The sequence below is a fragment of the Panthera leo genome, chromosome F3, assembly GCF_018350215.1.
Source record: "Panthera leo isolate Ple1 chromosome F3, P.leo_Ple1_pat1.1, whole genome shotgun sequence".
Lineage (NCBI taxonomy): Eukaryota > Metazoa > Chordata > Mammalia > Carnivora > Felidae > Panthera > Panthera leo.
The window spans coordinates 53,528,665-53,545,227 of record NC_056696.1 but is presented as its reverse complement, the minus strand read 5'-3'; the positions used below and the strand labels follow the sequence as shown (position 1 = coordinate 53,545,227).

The 16,563-nt window shown below is 38.2% G+C and overlaps 1 protein-coding gene across 1 annotated transcript in view; it reads left to right on the top strand.

Annotated features, from left to right (window-relative positions):
* The window catches only part of USH2A (usherin), a 743,753-nt gene that overhangs the window by 566,936 nt on the left and 160,254 nt on the right, over nt 1-16,563 (top strand). The window contains exon 52 of the mRNA XM_042925179.1: nt 11,931-12,154. Within this exon, the coding sequence (XP_042781113.1) occupies nt 11,931-12,154 (224 nt within the window). The remainder of the gene's footprint in view (nt 1-11,930; nt 12,155-16,563) is intronic.

Genomic DNA, 16,563 nt, shown 5'->3' with positions numbered 1-16,563 from the left:
TTAAAAAATAAAATCTAGCAAATGCCACTAACATAAAAACAGCATGTTTGGATTATATAACTTCTCACATCCCTCTTTTTTCCCCCTGACATGTTTAACTTATACCCTTGATCACCTCTTCATGGGACAATGACTTTGTGCCATTTATCAATGAGAAGCATAGAAAGATAATTCATTCTTTCCTAATCAAAATACGTTTTAATTATTGAAATTTAGAAAAGTGGTTTTAAGCTTCAAAGTTTATTATTATAATATTATGTAAGTTCTTAGATTATTGTCAAATTTAGAGAAACATTTACCAAGGATCTCTCTAAGATTTAAGGGCATTTTAAGTTTTCTTATCTTATTTTATTTATTATTTATTTATTTATTTTATTTTTTAAAGATTATTTATTTATGTTGAGAAAAGAGAGAGAGCATGTGAGCAGGGGAGAGGTAGAGAGAGAGGAAGAGAGAGAATCCCAAACACGCTCCACTGACAGTGACCCAATGCGGGGGGCTTGATCTCATGAATCTGTGAGATCATGACCTGAGCTGAAATCAAGAGTTGGATACTTAATTGACTGAGCCACCCAAGTGCCCTGAGTTTTCTTATTTTAAAGTAATTTGCAATGACATGTGTTAAATATTTGTTGAATTGACAACATCATACCAGTTTTTCATGGCTATCATTTTATGACTGAATTTGAGCTATAACTATTTTACCTATGCATCAGCCGAAGTATAATTTTTTTCAATGTATTTATGAGTTACCTCTCTTCATAATTTGTAATAATTTATACTTCAATCTAAGATCCATCAGCTTCTTTTAATAGTTTACTACTTTTGTTATAATCTAAAATTTATTTTGTTATAATTCTCTTGATGTCACAATATTTCAGTTGATTCTATTGGTCAGTTTTACAGCTTTTGTTTCATATGCCATTAATTTTTCTGTCTGATCTTTCTCTTTCTTTAAAGCTTCCCCTTATATGCATCCAAATTAGGAGTCTGTAATTTCTCACATTTCTTATCTTTACAAATTGAAGTTAAAATGGCATATTCAAGGCCTAATGACTTTTTTATAGAGTTGACAAAAATCATAAACATAGCTACTGAACCCAAACGAAATATTGCCCCAACTCAACTTCCCCTTACTTAGATTTCAAAAATGTACACGGTCACTCTCCTATTTTATTTTTATTTTTTTTTTATAAATTTTTTTTTAACGTTTATTTATTTTTGAGACAGAGAGAGACAGAGCATGAACAGGGGAGGGGCAGAGAGAGAGCGAGACACAGAATCGGAAGCAGGCTCCAGGCTCTGAGCCATCAGCCTAGAGCCTGACGTGGGGCTCGAACTCACGGACCGCGACATCGTGACCTGAGCCAAAGTCGGACGCTCAACCGACTGAGCCACCCAGGCGCCCCAGTCACTCTCCTATTTTAGTCAATACAAGGATACATAAGATACAAGGCAAGTTAAAGGAGCAAGAGACAGAGGCCATGAAAAATTGTAGTTAAAGATTATACATTTGCTAATTTTATAAAAATATATAACCATGCTTTTCCTAGAAGGGGCTCTTGTCAGAAAACGGCCCTGAAGTTCAAGCTCATTAGCTTCAGGGTAAATCCGCCCACACAACTAGCAAGGGTTGAGAACTCCGGCCTTTCTCCGGGCATAATTTCAGGACACCATTAGATCTTGATGCAGATGAACTATGAATTTCTTGTTTTTCTATAATTTCTTCTTTAAAAAAAAACATCAAAAAGTTATCCACAATATCAGTAATAATTGTTGAAATTAGTATAGTGTTATTGTTATATACCATTGTATATATTATATATATTTTTATACACATTTTCTTCCTTTTTTAAATTTTATTTAAATCCAAGTCAGTTAACATATAGTGTAACAATGGTTTCAGGAGCAGAATTTAGTGATTCATCACTCACATACAACACCCAGTGCACATCCCAACAAGTGCCCTCCTTAATGCCCATCATCAATTAGCCCATTCTCCCACCCAACACCCCTCCAACAACCCTGTTTGTTCTCTGAATTTAAGAGTCTCTTACTTCTGTGTAAAAGTTCTGAAGATAATTATTAAGAAGAACACTTGAAGAACAAAACTAATCAATCAAAAAATTTAAAAAGTATCAATCCTGGGGGTACCTGAATCTTGTATCTTAACAAGAATAATAGACTTCCAATATTTTCATAGCCCTTAAATAAATGAGAAATGCTTGATTAAATTATTCACAACTGAATTTCAGTACTCCCAGTATGGGAAAGATTGTTCTCCTTCTTTCAGACAAAAAATGCCTGATTTCTAGTTTTTTATTTTATCTTTGGACAACCATTAAGTGTGTTCCCAAGGCATTTACTATTCTGTGCAGTTATAAATCACCCACCTGGATCCACACTATACCCGTGCTGTACATTCTTTTTGTTGTTGTTAATTTTTAGTGTTTATTCTGACAGAGAGAGTGCACACACATGAATTGGTGGGTGGGAGAGGGACAGAGAGAAAGGAAGAGAGAATCCCAAGCATGCTCTGTGCTGTCAGCATGCAGCCTGGTGTGGGGCTGAAACCCACAAACTGTTAGATCGTGACCTGAGCTGAAATCAAGAGTCGGATGCTTAGCTGACTGAGCCACCCAGGCACCCCTCTATGCATTCTCCAGTGAGACATATATGGAGGAAGACTTTAACATATACTCAGACTGTTTGATAGTACCGTGTCATTTTGTTGATCTCCATCAACTGTCCAGAAAATAGTGATGATGGATTGTTGCCCTACATACAACAGAATTGGACTTCAATTAGGACACTTCCATTGACCCCAGAAATTTAAGGATTACCTCCAACATACCGCACAGACACCTGTATCTGCACTATAAGGTAATAAGAAAGGTGACTTTGCCAGGTAAAACCAAGAAACAATAACAAAAACTAACTTTCTAAGATCTTTACAAATAAATGATGCATTAAATCATATGATACACAAGAGTTCAGTGTAGAAACATAATCCTTTCAGAAAATTTCCCCCTGAATCGTAACCTTAAGAAGTTAGCATTCGAAAGATAAGTAAAGTACACCCAAGGAATTCAGCCCACTCAGGTGTCTCGTAGACACTGATTATTGGCTAAAAGATGTACACAATGAACAGGAGACAAAATACAACAAAAAATAAACAACAGTCTGTGTTCACTATTTGCCAAACTGAATTCTGTGTACTTCATAATATACCCACACATTTATAACATGCTTAAAGCTCGCAACAACCCTATGAGGTAAGTACTGTTATTATCTCCATTTAAATTTTTTTTAACATTTATTTTTTTGAGAGAGAGAGAAACCATGAGCAGGGAAGGGGCAGAGAGAAAGGGAGACAGAATCTGAAGCAGGCTCCAGGCTCCAAGCTGTCAGCACAGAGTCCGACGCAGGGCTCAAACTCACAAACAGCAGGATTATGACCTAAGCCAAGGTTGGATGCTTAACCAACTGAGCCACCCAGGTGCCCCTATTATCTCCATTTTAGATATGAGGAAACTGAAGTGCTTCTAACAAAAGTTAAAAACTGTCCCCCATACAAAAGAAATATAGAACATAATACTAAACTAATGCCATATGCTATAGAAAGATTACGTTTTGGGTCTTTTCAACTATATATATATATATTGGGTAAATAATTAGAATCAGGTTTGTTCAAATAATGATATACCTGAACCATGCCTATCAAAAGAAACCCCCCAAAAACAAAAAACAACAACAAACACTGTCCCCAAATCACATAGCTACCAAGTGGCTGTATTATTTCAGGTAGCATTAATTGCTGCTATAAACGAACCCCCAAATTTGCAAAGTCTCAAATACAATAGGGGTTATAGTTTTCTTATATAATAGTACTGGGATATGAACCTATCTGCAGGTTACCTCTCTTCCCTAGGTATTTTGGCCTTTCCACAGGTAGCTTCTAAGGTCACCTGGGGGTTATACCCATTCCTGCAACCAAAAAAGAAAAAGAACATGGAATAATGGGTGTGCGAATTTTTTATTGCCAGGTCTAGGAATAGCAAAATTTAAGTTAACATTTCACTAACTGGAACTCACTATCTGTTGACACCTAAGTGCAAGGGGGTCTGGGAGATTTCCTCTGGAATCTCTTGCTTCTGTGGCTAAGAAGGGATTCTAGCAGCATCCAAATGGCTACAGAGCCCATGCTCTTAACCTCTTTCTTTGATCATTATGATATTTGGAGAAGCACTGGACACCCTCCAACCCAAACTGTTTGTCAGGTCTAATGAGCAAGGTCAGTATCATAAACTACCAAATTGCAAACATTTTTTGGACGACTGGAAAAGAAAAGAGGCCTTATACACTCTGCCCTTTGAGTGCACACCTCATGTTTGCCAAAGTTAGAAGAAAGAGTAATATGAGGCACCTGGGTGGCTCAGTAGGTTAAGCATCCGACATCGGCTCCAGTTATGATCTCTCGGTCCATGGGTTCGAGCCCCGCTTTGGGCTCTGTGCTGATAGCTCGGAGACTGGAGCCTGCTTCAGATTCTGTCTCCTTCTCTGTCTCTCTGCCCCTCCCCCGCTCATGCTCTGTGTCTCTCTCTCAAAAATTAACATTGGGGCGCCTGAGTGGCTTAGTCAGTTAAGCGGCCAACTTCGGCTCAGGTCATGATCTCGCGGTCTGTGAGTTCGAGCCCCGCAGCGGGCTCTGTGCTGACAGCTCAGAGCCTGGAGCCTGTTTCAGATTCTGTGTCTCCCTCTCTCTGACCCTCCCCCATTCATGCTCTGTCTCTCTCTGTCTCAAAAATAAATAAACATTAAAAAAAATTTAAAAAAAATTAACATTAAAAAATTAAAAAGAAAAAAAGAATAAGAAAGGGTAGTATGTATGAGTGCTAGGCCCTGAGACAGTCACTTTTAAAGAATGACGTGGGGGTGCCTGGGTGGCTCAGTCTGTTAAGCATCCGACTTCAGCTCAGGTCATGATCTGACAGTTTGTGAGTTCTAACCCCGTATCAGGCACTATGCTGACTGCTCAGAGCTTGGAGCCTGCCTGGGAAGCTGTGTCTCCCTCTCTCTTCCCATCCCCTGCTCTCACTCTGTCTCTCTCTGTCTCAAAAATAAATAAACATTAAAAATTAAAAAAAAAAAAAGAATGACATGGGTCTTCTATGGGTCTGACCCTTTGCAGAAACACCTTTGCAGGTGGTCTGTGAGATCAAAATGATCTTCATACTAATACTAACCTATTATATGTCTTTTTTTTTTTTTGCATTTATTTATTTTTGAGAGACAGAGAGACACAGCGTGAGCAAGGGAGGGACAGAGAGAGAGAGAGAGAGAGAGAGACAGAAACAGAAGCAGGCTCCAGGCTCCAAGCTGTCAGCACAGAGCCCGATGCGGGGCTCGAACTCGCGAACCGCGAGATCATGACCTGAGCCGAAGTCGGACGCTTGGCCGACTGAGTCACCCAGGCGCCCCTTATATGCCTTTTTCAATTTCATTCTCTCCTGTGTGTACAGTGGACTTTTTCAGAGGTTGCATGTGTGATATCACAACAAACTGAATGCAGAAGTAGGTATGAGAATTTAGTTCCCTTTATTAAGCCAGCCATTAGAGAGGCTTGCAAAAATAAAAACAATATCATTCTTCTCAAATGTTACCTATTATTATTTTAAATTAATTAGTAAATACATATTTCAAAAGTTGTTGTTTTCGACTCCAGCCCAGTATTTATCAACAGATATAACCTGTATAAGCAAAAGCTATTTGGAGTCTTTAATTATTTGTAAAAAAGTGTAAAGAGATCTTGAGACCAAACTTTGCGAACCTCTGCCTTAAGGCATGGTAATCATGTGTACTAGAAAATTCTGGCAATGAGTTAGTTGTCCTGTGCTATGATCAACCAGCTGAGTATCTCCTCTTCTTTTGGTTGAGTAGTTAAAAATAGGCCCCTTAAAGACAGAACAAGGTGGGGCGCCTGGGTGGCCCAGTTTTTGAGCAGCCAACTCTTGATTTCAGCTCAGGTCATGATCTCACAGTTGGTGGGATCAAGTCCCTCAGCGGGCTCCTTGCTGGCAGCTTGGAGCCTACTTGGGATTCTCCCTCGTCCCTCTCTTTGTCCTTCCCTGGCTCGCACAAGTCCAGACTCTCTTTCTCTCAAAAATAAATAAACTTAAAAAAAAAAAAGACAGAACAAGGGTGCTAGGTTGGAAGGCAGGGTACAAAAGTGTTGCTCGCCCACTCTGTAATGGGTCAGAGTTTTAAAATAACAGCAAAAATGTCTCCTTTTAGCATCTTTGTTTATTTGTTGTTTTTTTCAGTCAATTCCCATATTCCTTCATTCGATAAAAATGTATTGTGTAGTGTCTATGCTCAAGACATTATTCTCTGTGCTCTGCGAGTGTAAAATTGGCTAAGATTCCATTTTTATCCTTAAGGACTTATAATCTAATCAAGGAGGAAAGTACCAATAAGGTTAAACACAGTCCATAAGAGATGGATGGACACAAGCATATTCTTAAGACTGAGAGTTCACTCCAGTCAAGGTGATGGAAAAAGCTAAGCCATTGGATTGGAACCTCAAACAATGAACAAGATGTTGAGATGTGTAGACAGAAGATGGACATTTCAGCTAAGGGGTGTAGCTTGAGCTAAAGTGTGAATATAGCACCGTGTGTAAGGAAGTAGAGAGGGATAAGTCTGAGTAGGCAAAAGGATCTGAATATTATTTAGTAATCAAGGAAGAGTCAACGTGATGATAAGAACTGTGATTTAAGGAGATATATTCGATTTGGGGGCAAAATGAATATGAGGGAAAAGGAAAGCTAAGTCAGAATACTATTGCCAAAAATAAAATGTAGTACAGGTAACTGTATTCTAGGAAACTGGTGCCTAATCTCCCTGAGAAATCTTTACAAAGCCTCACTTCAAATACTGGTACATAAAACACACAGAGTAATTTGCCTGCAATTTCATACACCCTTGAAGTCCATCCGTGGGCCCAAATTTCAGAATCACTCCTTACTTCACTATGGTTTTCCACGCTAGTCAAATATTTCTTAAGCAAATTGTGACATTACTCAACTCCTGCAAATCAAGATTAGCTCAAGAGTTTCCCATGACATTGTGCAATTCTGCCCAGTCTGGTAATCATGGTGGACCAGAGGAATGACACTTTTAAAAAGGAAAAGCCTCTCTTTTTATTCTCTTGACCTTCCTGCAGGTTTCAGTTAAAATAGACACGTTCCACATGCCTTTTTCCTCTCTCTGCTGCCGCTCCCTCCTGTCGCCCCTAATGACTATGACCTCAGTGACCTTCCAGAATATCCATATGGCCCTTTCTCTCCTCAACCTAGCAACACCATACCTGCTACATGAGGGTTTGGATCTCACAATATTGTTCCTAAGCCTGGCCTCTCTCACTGCCTGGCATTGTGTGCCCGCCGTAAGACCAGGCTGGCTCGTAAAACATCTCTTTATGTACTTTATTACTTAAACTCTTTTATTTGCCTGCAGGAGCCCTTTAACAAAATCACATTGAATTGACTTTCTCACACCAAATCAAATCTCCCTGGTCCCAGTTCAGTTGTCTTTGTCAATATGTATTTTATAAATGGAGTGAATTAACAGATGCTGTTGGAACAGAAGTGCTGGGGTAGCGTTTATGTTTTTACTGCTCTCTCTGGGCAGATGAGTTGTGTAGGAGTGTTATACAGGTATCTCGGGATGAAAGTCATGCTTGTCATTTCGGTGGATATGTATTCTTAACCATTTTCTTTGGATGTATTTGAAACCTCTTTATTACTCTTTTTATTCTTAGTGTTTGCTTAAAGGGCTTTATCATTTATGCCATTAATCTTGGATTGGACTTGATCATATCTTTTAGTATTGAGAGATGAAAATGAAAGTCCCCCTATCATTCCAAGAGAACAGGATTTTCAGTTAGCCATGAGAAACTGCTCATGACATACCTTTGGAACATATTGCCTGATCTCTATTATAAATGTTGTCCATGCAGCCTTTGATAGGAGACTCTGAGTTGAAAGTGCTTTGGAAGAGAATCCTGGGTTTCCATGTCCTAGAGTAGGACTTCCACAGAATGAATGACTGTGGCTATTTGTCTTGTAAGATGGGATTTAGAAAGTTTGCAAAGAGGGAAACAGAGCACAGAAATCCATTATGTAAGAGTGGTATCAAAGAATGTTTTCCAGGAAGATTTCCATGTGCCATAATGAATTTTTAATGTAAAGGGGCACGTGGGTGGCTCAGTCGGTTGAGCGTCCGACTTCGGCTCAGGTCACGATCTCACGGCTTGTGAGTTCGAGCCCTGTGTCAGGCTCTGTGCTGACAGCTTGGAGCCTGGAACCTGCTTCAGATTCTGTGTCTCCCTCTTTCTCTGCCCCTAACTCACTCGCATTCTATCTGTCTCTCTCAAAACTAAATAAACATTAAAAAAAAATTGAAAGTGTAATATAAAAGACTTTAAAACATAGCTCAGCAATTTGGGGAAATTTTTGCTCTACCCTTTATTTCTGTTTTGTGGTGGCAGCCATAGAGCCATCTACTGGTGGAGACAAGCACGCACGTCTTTTCTTTCATATCCTGCCACCATTTTGTAAGTTTGTCCTAACAATGACTAATCACAAAACTTTTTTTTTTCCAGTCTGGTGGGCTTAATATATAACCCCTTGGTTTAAAATGTGGTCCCCATGATCAGTCCCAGAGTTGTACCTGAATCTGTCACATTCCAGACTTTGATTTTACTACTGTACTATTTTGATCTCAAAAGCATGATTCATAACTCTTGTTCTTTTTTTATTTTAGAAAAATGAAGCACCTGTTTTAGAGAATTAACAATTTAGAGATTCCTCAGGACCATATGTTTATAAATGCTTTCCTTTTCGGTCCTGGCCATTAAATTAATGTTAGTAACCTATTGAAACCACTCATAACATTGTGAGTAAACAACTCTTTCCTTCACTGTTTTCTCAGTTGTATCCAATGAAATGGGAACTTCGCATTGGATATATATGCTGCTCGGGAAGATGAAATATGCAGTTTGATATTAAAAATAAATATCTAATAGCTCTATGTGTATTGTACCACTTTAGTAACATCTGTCCACAGAGAATCTTCACCTGTGTACAAATGTAATGAACAGCCTCTGGAAGAATAGATCGATCCATCAATAATACACGACCTGTTTTGTTTTCCTTTTGGCACATTTAAAGTTGTGCATTCTATGTGTCAAAGTTCAAAAGTCAAGTGCTGCATGTGATAAATTAAGCAGGGGTCAGAAGTTATTGCAATGCCGTTTCGGAAGATTGTCTGTCTCTGAATTTGCAGCTCATTCATGCTGAAGTGATGCACTATGGGAATTACTACCAAACTCCGCTCCACAACATCTGCTCTCCCTAAGTGAGTTAGTGCACGTCAGACATCTTTATGTCAGAATATTGCAGTGATGGATGCAGTCTTCAGAAAATGCTGCATAAAAATCTGGTGTGCCGTTCTGGCCATTAAGTGAAATTACTATTTAAATTAATGGCACTGTCACAGTTTATCTGTGCAAAGAATGAACGCTGATTAGGGTATTAAGTAATTAGCAATTTATCACACTGGAACAAGGTTGATAATAATTAAAGAAGTAATGGTTTACCAAAGAAACTAGAAAGGGAGTCACTTCTTGTTATGAGAGTGGAATCTTGGCTGAAAATTTTAATTCAGTGAAACAAAGATGAAGCTCTTTGTGAAAGAAAGCAGCCTTTTTTTTTTTCTAGTGTAAAAACAGTTCATTATCAAAATTTTAGTTGACCTGTCAAAAGTCCCTCAGAGCGATCAGATGACTGATTAGAGTTTCGAATTAGGTCAATGTCTGCATTTTGATTTTATACTTAAAGCATGGTGAAACCATAAAGTAACTTGGGAGTAGAGGGGGAGAATGTATTCTGCTCCCTAAAGGGCCAGTTTTCAGATTTTGATTGCTCTTTAAAATAGAAACATGAATTATTTTAAGAAAACTGCTAGAGAAAAAAATGTCGGTGAAAAAATCCAAGGTTGTATTTGAATGTCTGATCAGAAAGCAGCAGAAAAAAATGTCCAAACATTATAAAACTTAAAGGTGTAGATTTTTCTTTTTATTGTGTGTACTCACGTGTGTGTATACACATATCATTTTTACCTGTCATAACCAAGACTCAGATTACAGTGATAGCTCTGCTGGGTGTATTTATGCGAAAAAAAACCTTTCCTTGGTAATGTTAAAACAACTAATATTATTAATAAAGCACTGAAGAAAACACTTTACTTTTATTTAAACCAATCATTTTGAACAGTTACCACATTTAGACATGGCATGTTAAGACTTGGTGGTGCTCAATGATGTACATTGATAAAAGTTTTAAAATATTAGGAGAGGGGCACCTGGGTGGCTCAGTTGGTTAAGCCTCCGACTCTTGGTTTCAGCTCAGGTGATAATCTCACGTTTACCGAGTTTGAGCCCCTCATCAGGCTCCGTGCTGACAGTGCGGAGTCTGTTTGGGATCCTCTCCCTCTCTCTTGCTGCCCCTCCCCCCACTGGCTCTCTCTTTCTCTCTCTCAAAAATAAATAAATAGATTTAAAACAATGATAAATAAATAAATAAAATATTAGGAGATATTTTTTTTGAAGTGGAAAGATCAGTGAGAAAGTTCTTTGGAGTCACGTGTGGCTAAACATCGTTCTTAAGATGTGTACCAAGCCAGTGTCTACTTTCAATGATTTTTTTCTTTTTTAAATAAAAAGCACTTAAAACTCACTGGTCTATTATTAGGAGTGTCTTTCATAATGTAGGTGTTTGTACAGGACCAGATTAAACAATCAGGACCCCAGGGCACTTTGAAGTTGAGGTTCTTTATGTTATCAGTCAGGACTAATAATAAATAAACAAAATTCTAATTAAAATAAATCATTCATCACACTGCGCTGCTTTATAACTGGATATAAATTCTAATATAATAGCCCTGTGACCTGGAGTGTAGGCACCTTAATTTCTGGCTTAATCTGACTCTAGAGTATTGTTTATTTATTCAGGATTTTATGTCTAAATTTCTGCTGTATCTCTTCTATGGCAAGATCTAAATGATGTGAACACAGGCAGTCAAACTGAATTTGGTGGGAGAAAGTCTATTTGGTGTGAAAGGCACACGTGTCTTTCATCAACAAGTGGCAACCAATGACCCCTCCTTGCGAGGTCTTTCTGCCACCGACCCCAATCTCTTATCCATGTCCAGTGATGGGTCTAGAACTCAGTGCTGCTCAAAAACTAGTGGCCAAATTGCTCACCTGATCAGTGAGCAAGCGCAACTCGTTTTGAACAAATCTATCTTATGATGAACGAGTGATTTACTGGATGCCCAAGAAGCAGACGTGTCCCCTAGACAAAGCCAGGCAAAAACTTCCCAGACTCTTCCCACAGCGTCTCCAGTACTTGGATGGTGCTACCTCTTTACCCTGTCTAGCCTCTTATCCCAGAGCGTTTCGCTGACCTTTTCTCCCTGGTGAATTTCTAGAGCTTTCCTCTGACTCCCCGTAGTTTAACTAGCCCTTTTTCTGCAACACGATGTTATCATCACAAAATGAGCCGGTAATTCTCATGACGGAAATCGGGATTCTTTTTTTTCCTATGGAGCTTGGGAGAAGTTCGGCCCCGCTGAATGATTTTGGAACACTTGTTCTTGTGTGTTCTTTACCTAATTAGCGTCTAGTGTTCTTGGTAAGAAAGACCCCTCACTGCACATTTAAATCACCTTGGTAAGGAAGTGCTACCTTGTATTGTGCCATTGCAGCAACTGCCTGAGTCTGACATTTTTATACCAAACTTTATAGCGGTCTCAGTGTTCTTCCTTTTTTTTATTTCATATTCATATATAACATTTTATTGTTGCAGGGATGTTCTGTTGTGGGCAGGATTATGTGAATATGTCAGATACCATATGCTGCTCAGCTTCCAGTGGAGAGTCTAAAGCACATGTTAAAAAGAATGACCTGGTGCCAGTAAAATGCTGTGAGACTGAACTTATTCCAAAGAGCCAGAAATGCTGTAATGGAGTTGGATATAATCCTTTGAAATATGTTTGCTCTGACAAGATTTCAACTGGAATGATGATGAAGGTAATTGATAGAAAACCTCTCAGAGGTGCTGATTTGACAATGGAAAGAGAAATACATTGTTCATAACTATTTTTCTAAAATAGGAATATAAAAACTCCTGTGTGCATTATTCATTTTCACATTACATCCATATTAATACCAAATGAGTTCACTGTGATTGATGTTATTGCAATGAATTCTAAAGGAATTAATAATGATTAGCTGTTCTCAGGAAGCTTTACCCAGCACTTCAGATTAGTGCAGGACTGAAAGCCTGTGTGCCAAAAGAGCCAGAATATGTTGTCTGGGACCTATGCGGTGCCATTTTATGCCCATGGGTGCTGGGATGGAAAGGGAGAGAAATTCTGGCTTCTTCCCTCTGGGTCCCCAACCCAAATCCAACACTTTCCTTTGACAGAGACCTTAGATCCAGCAAATTCACTTGTGCTTATATCCTATTCCTTGAGACAGTTGAAGATTAACAAATGCCTGCCACTCTAAAAGCGGATAGACCTATGAGTGTATCATTTGTTTGTATGTTGACATGCTTCATGGACAGGCATGTCACGTTTTGTTAAAATTAAATTTGACAAGACTCCAGAAACCTAACATTTTAAGAAAAGGATTATGGGACATTAAAAACCAAACATGCTACTAAGTCCTATAGTCATTTTGCCTTAGGAGATGCCTGCAAATAGGTGTTTGGGTCATTCATGCCAACTGACGCAACTATACAAACATTGTGTGGACACCATAGACTTTAAGATGTAAACTAACCTTTGAAATTGTTAGGGTTCCAGCAAGCACTTTGCAACAATTAATATTAAGATAATTCATAAAGTTGTTAAAAAGAATAAGTACTTCATGAAGTGAAGAATCGTATGAAATACCCATCAAAAATAGTTTTTCATCTACAAAATTGTTTTAGAAATTGGTATGACCATACGCAACTTGAAAGAAATCTATCCAACAGTATGCTCCCAAAGTTTGCATTTATTCCAATGTTTTCAGAAATTTGGACTGGGAAATTTTTCTGAAACACACAGTCTTAAAACTGGTGATGTTGCAGGAACATGTCTTTAAAATGACTAGTTAAGAAGAATCTGTGTAGAAAAGTCTCCTCAAAAGGGCACTCAGATTTGAAAAATTAAGACAGAAAACCCGTTAGTTTCAGAAATGGCACTATTGCTCACAACTATTTGTTTCGTTATTATCCGCTCACATTTGTTTCCCAGGAATCTCATTTTGGCTTCAGGAAGATATAGTTTCCATTACTCAAGGACAATGTTCAGGATATATACATGATCTTTTAAATTGACTTAAATTGGCTTTATGAAAGCCAGTTAACAGCCATATTGACAATTCACATTAAATTATTAAAATTAAGACATTATTTCTGAATGCTGAATCAAGGAGTGTGTTACAGTAAAGTTCAACGTATGGGTTGCACTTTGTTTCGCGAATATCTCTTTCATGGAGATTTCTATCTCCTGCTCCATTCAGGACTGGACCACCGTGACATTTCTCCCCAGAGAGTCTTCCCTAAGTGTTGGTTTGGGGGTTTCTTTTACTTCTCTCCTGTGTCAGTGTCCCAGTGTTCTCAATCTAAGAGTCCCCCTTTCTTGCCTTTTTGCCTTCTTTTGGAGAAAGATCACTCTGGGTATCGGTGCGTGAAAGGTAAAGTTTTTGAGAGCTTGATGTCTGAAATTACCATTTTTCTACCCTCCCTCTAGATTGATAACTTGGCTAGGTACACAATTCCAGGTTAAAAATTATTTCTACTCGGATTTTAAAGTAATTTCTGCACTTTTAAACTTTCATTGCTATTCTGATTCCTGTTTCTTCCTAGGTACCCAGGTTGTTTTTCCTATGAAAGTTTTTAGGACATTCTCTTTATTCGGTCTAATATTTCATGATAATGTGCCTCCATGTGGATATCATCATCATCATCATCATCATCATCATTATTCATGGTGATGTACTTTTTGTGGACTTTTTCAGTGTGAAGTCTCATGACCCTCAGTTCTGAGGAATGTTATTTTATTATTTCTTTGATAATTTGCTCCCTTTTTATATCTGTTTTTACAGACTAGTTTGGTGTTAGACTTCCTAAGCCAATCTTTCCATCTTTCCATCTTTTCTTCTTGTTTCTTGTTTACTGATTAGTTAACACTTCATCTTTTTCAACATGATCGGATATTGCCTTAACGTCATCTTCCACCCTCTCTATTGATTGATTGATTTTTTAGCTATCATCTTTTTTTTTAATAGCTTTTAAGGGTTCTTTCTTGTTTGCTGACAGTTATTTACTCATGGCATCCTACTCTTGTTCCATTCATGGGGTGTCTTTTTTATTTATTCTGGAAATACTAATTCCATTGTTGTTGCTTTTTTTTATTGTTCACCTTGTTCCTTGAATTTTCTCATTTGTTTGTTTGGTTCTATTTTAGTTTTCTTCTTTCCCTTCCTTTATTTCTCCTCCCTTTGAATTTTTGTTTTTTTTTTTCATATTCTATTCCTAGTCTATTCCTAGTCTATTCTTTCCATTGGAGGCTGAATGGAAAGCTCACTGTGCACAGGTATATATTAGTGGAGAGCACACAGTAGGGGAATTGAGTGGCAGGATGGCTTTTTGTCAGAGAGTCATATTAACAAGAATCTTAGCAAGTACATTTAATTGACTATCCTTAATAATCCATCCTAGATCGTGATAAGATATATGTCTGGCTGACAGCACATAGGGAATCAGTAGGAAAGGAGGCTGGGATTCACACTGTGCAACATGCAGACTTTTATTTGGCTTGCCCTCTTTGGCTCCTACCTTATACCTTCCAGTGAAGTCTCTCTGTTCCTTTTAATTTCACCAAATCTCTTCTAAGCTTATGCCATTTTGTAACACTTTACCAAGTGCAGCAGAAACAGCACACACCTACTGAGGATGTTCTAGATCGTGACCTCTTCCCCCAGGGCTGGAGTGCAGTAGCCCTGGCTTACTCTGACAGTTGTCCCAGGTCGTAATTTTATCAAATATGTAGCCACGGCATAACCGAGCTCCCCAAATTTCCAAACCCCAGTATGTGTTTATTTGCCACTGCCTATCTAAGCATTAAAGCAACGCCATGTGGTTTAGGGTTTTGTTGTTGCTGTCAAGACGATATCTAACTTCAAAATTCTAATTTATGTTTTAGCTACGACACATAAGACCATGCCAAAATCAAAACAGTGTACTCACGTATGGGATGGGTCAATAGAATAAATTTTAAAACAGTTCTTTCAAATTACAACCCAGTGTGAGTCAGACAGCTCTCCTCCAAGGAGTGTCTCGGGATCTACGTCTTCGCACACAACCCTCAAATCACAATGGAAAAGGGAAGAAAGAGGATGATTACGCATGTATGGATCTCAGAAAGGATACAACATACATATTTTCTATACTGTCATCACAGGGGCATTTCTAGTCACGTGGCTTTTCTTACTGAACTGGACTTACAAATATGGTATTCCCAGGGAGAAAACACAAAATGGACATCACTGAGCACACAGTATTGTCTCTGCATGTATTCATCCCCTTTCTGCTTCCTTGGACTTTCTGTGTTCCTTTACTTCCATCCGGTTGGGCTTTCAGAGGAAATGGAGATAAATGCAGGTGTTCAAGTCACTATATTCAAATAGAAATCCTACGATATTTTTCTGAAGCAGCTTTATTTTGACAACATTTGGGAGAATAATTTAACTTATATGAGGTAAGAGAGATGGAATGTGGATACATTTTGATAACCAAAGTTATTTTAAGTACATTATACTACCTATATAAAAGAAAGAGGAAGGGAAGCTTTGCATTATAAAAATACTGCCTTATTTATATCTCCTATAATCTGGGATCATGAAGTATTTCGCTTTGTGACATTAGAACATATTAGCACTCACCAATAACAAAGTCCAGGGATTCATCAGAAAAAAAGGTTTACAGATGTAAATAATAATAACTATAATGAGAGTTTATGAAATATTTAGGTTTCTAAAAGTTGGACAAGGAATGTTTCTTAGCGGTCCAACTTGCCCCACAGCACAAAAGTGCAGACTCTCAAATATCACATTCTTTATTTTCTCCAAAGCTCCATCAGGAGAGTGAGAAGTAACAATAATAAAATTATGACCCCTGCTATTATTTACAGAGTATCTACTAAGTGTAAGGCATTTACAGGTATTGTCTCATTTGACTCCCATAACCAACCTGTATGGTAAATGCAATTTCCATTTTCTCATCACCGAAGAAGCTGAGGCTTTGAGAATATAAGTGACGTCCTCAAGGTCACAGAAGCAAGAAGTTGCAAAACTGGATTCTGAATCCACATCTGTGTCATCCAGACCCAAACTGCTCTTTGTAGTGTATGCCCCGCCTTCATTTCTCTTCATGAATCTTGAGACAT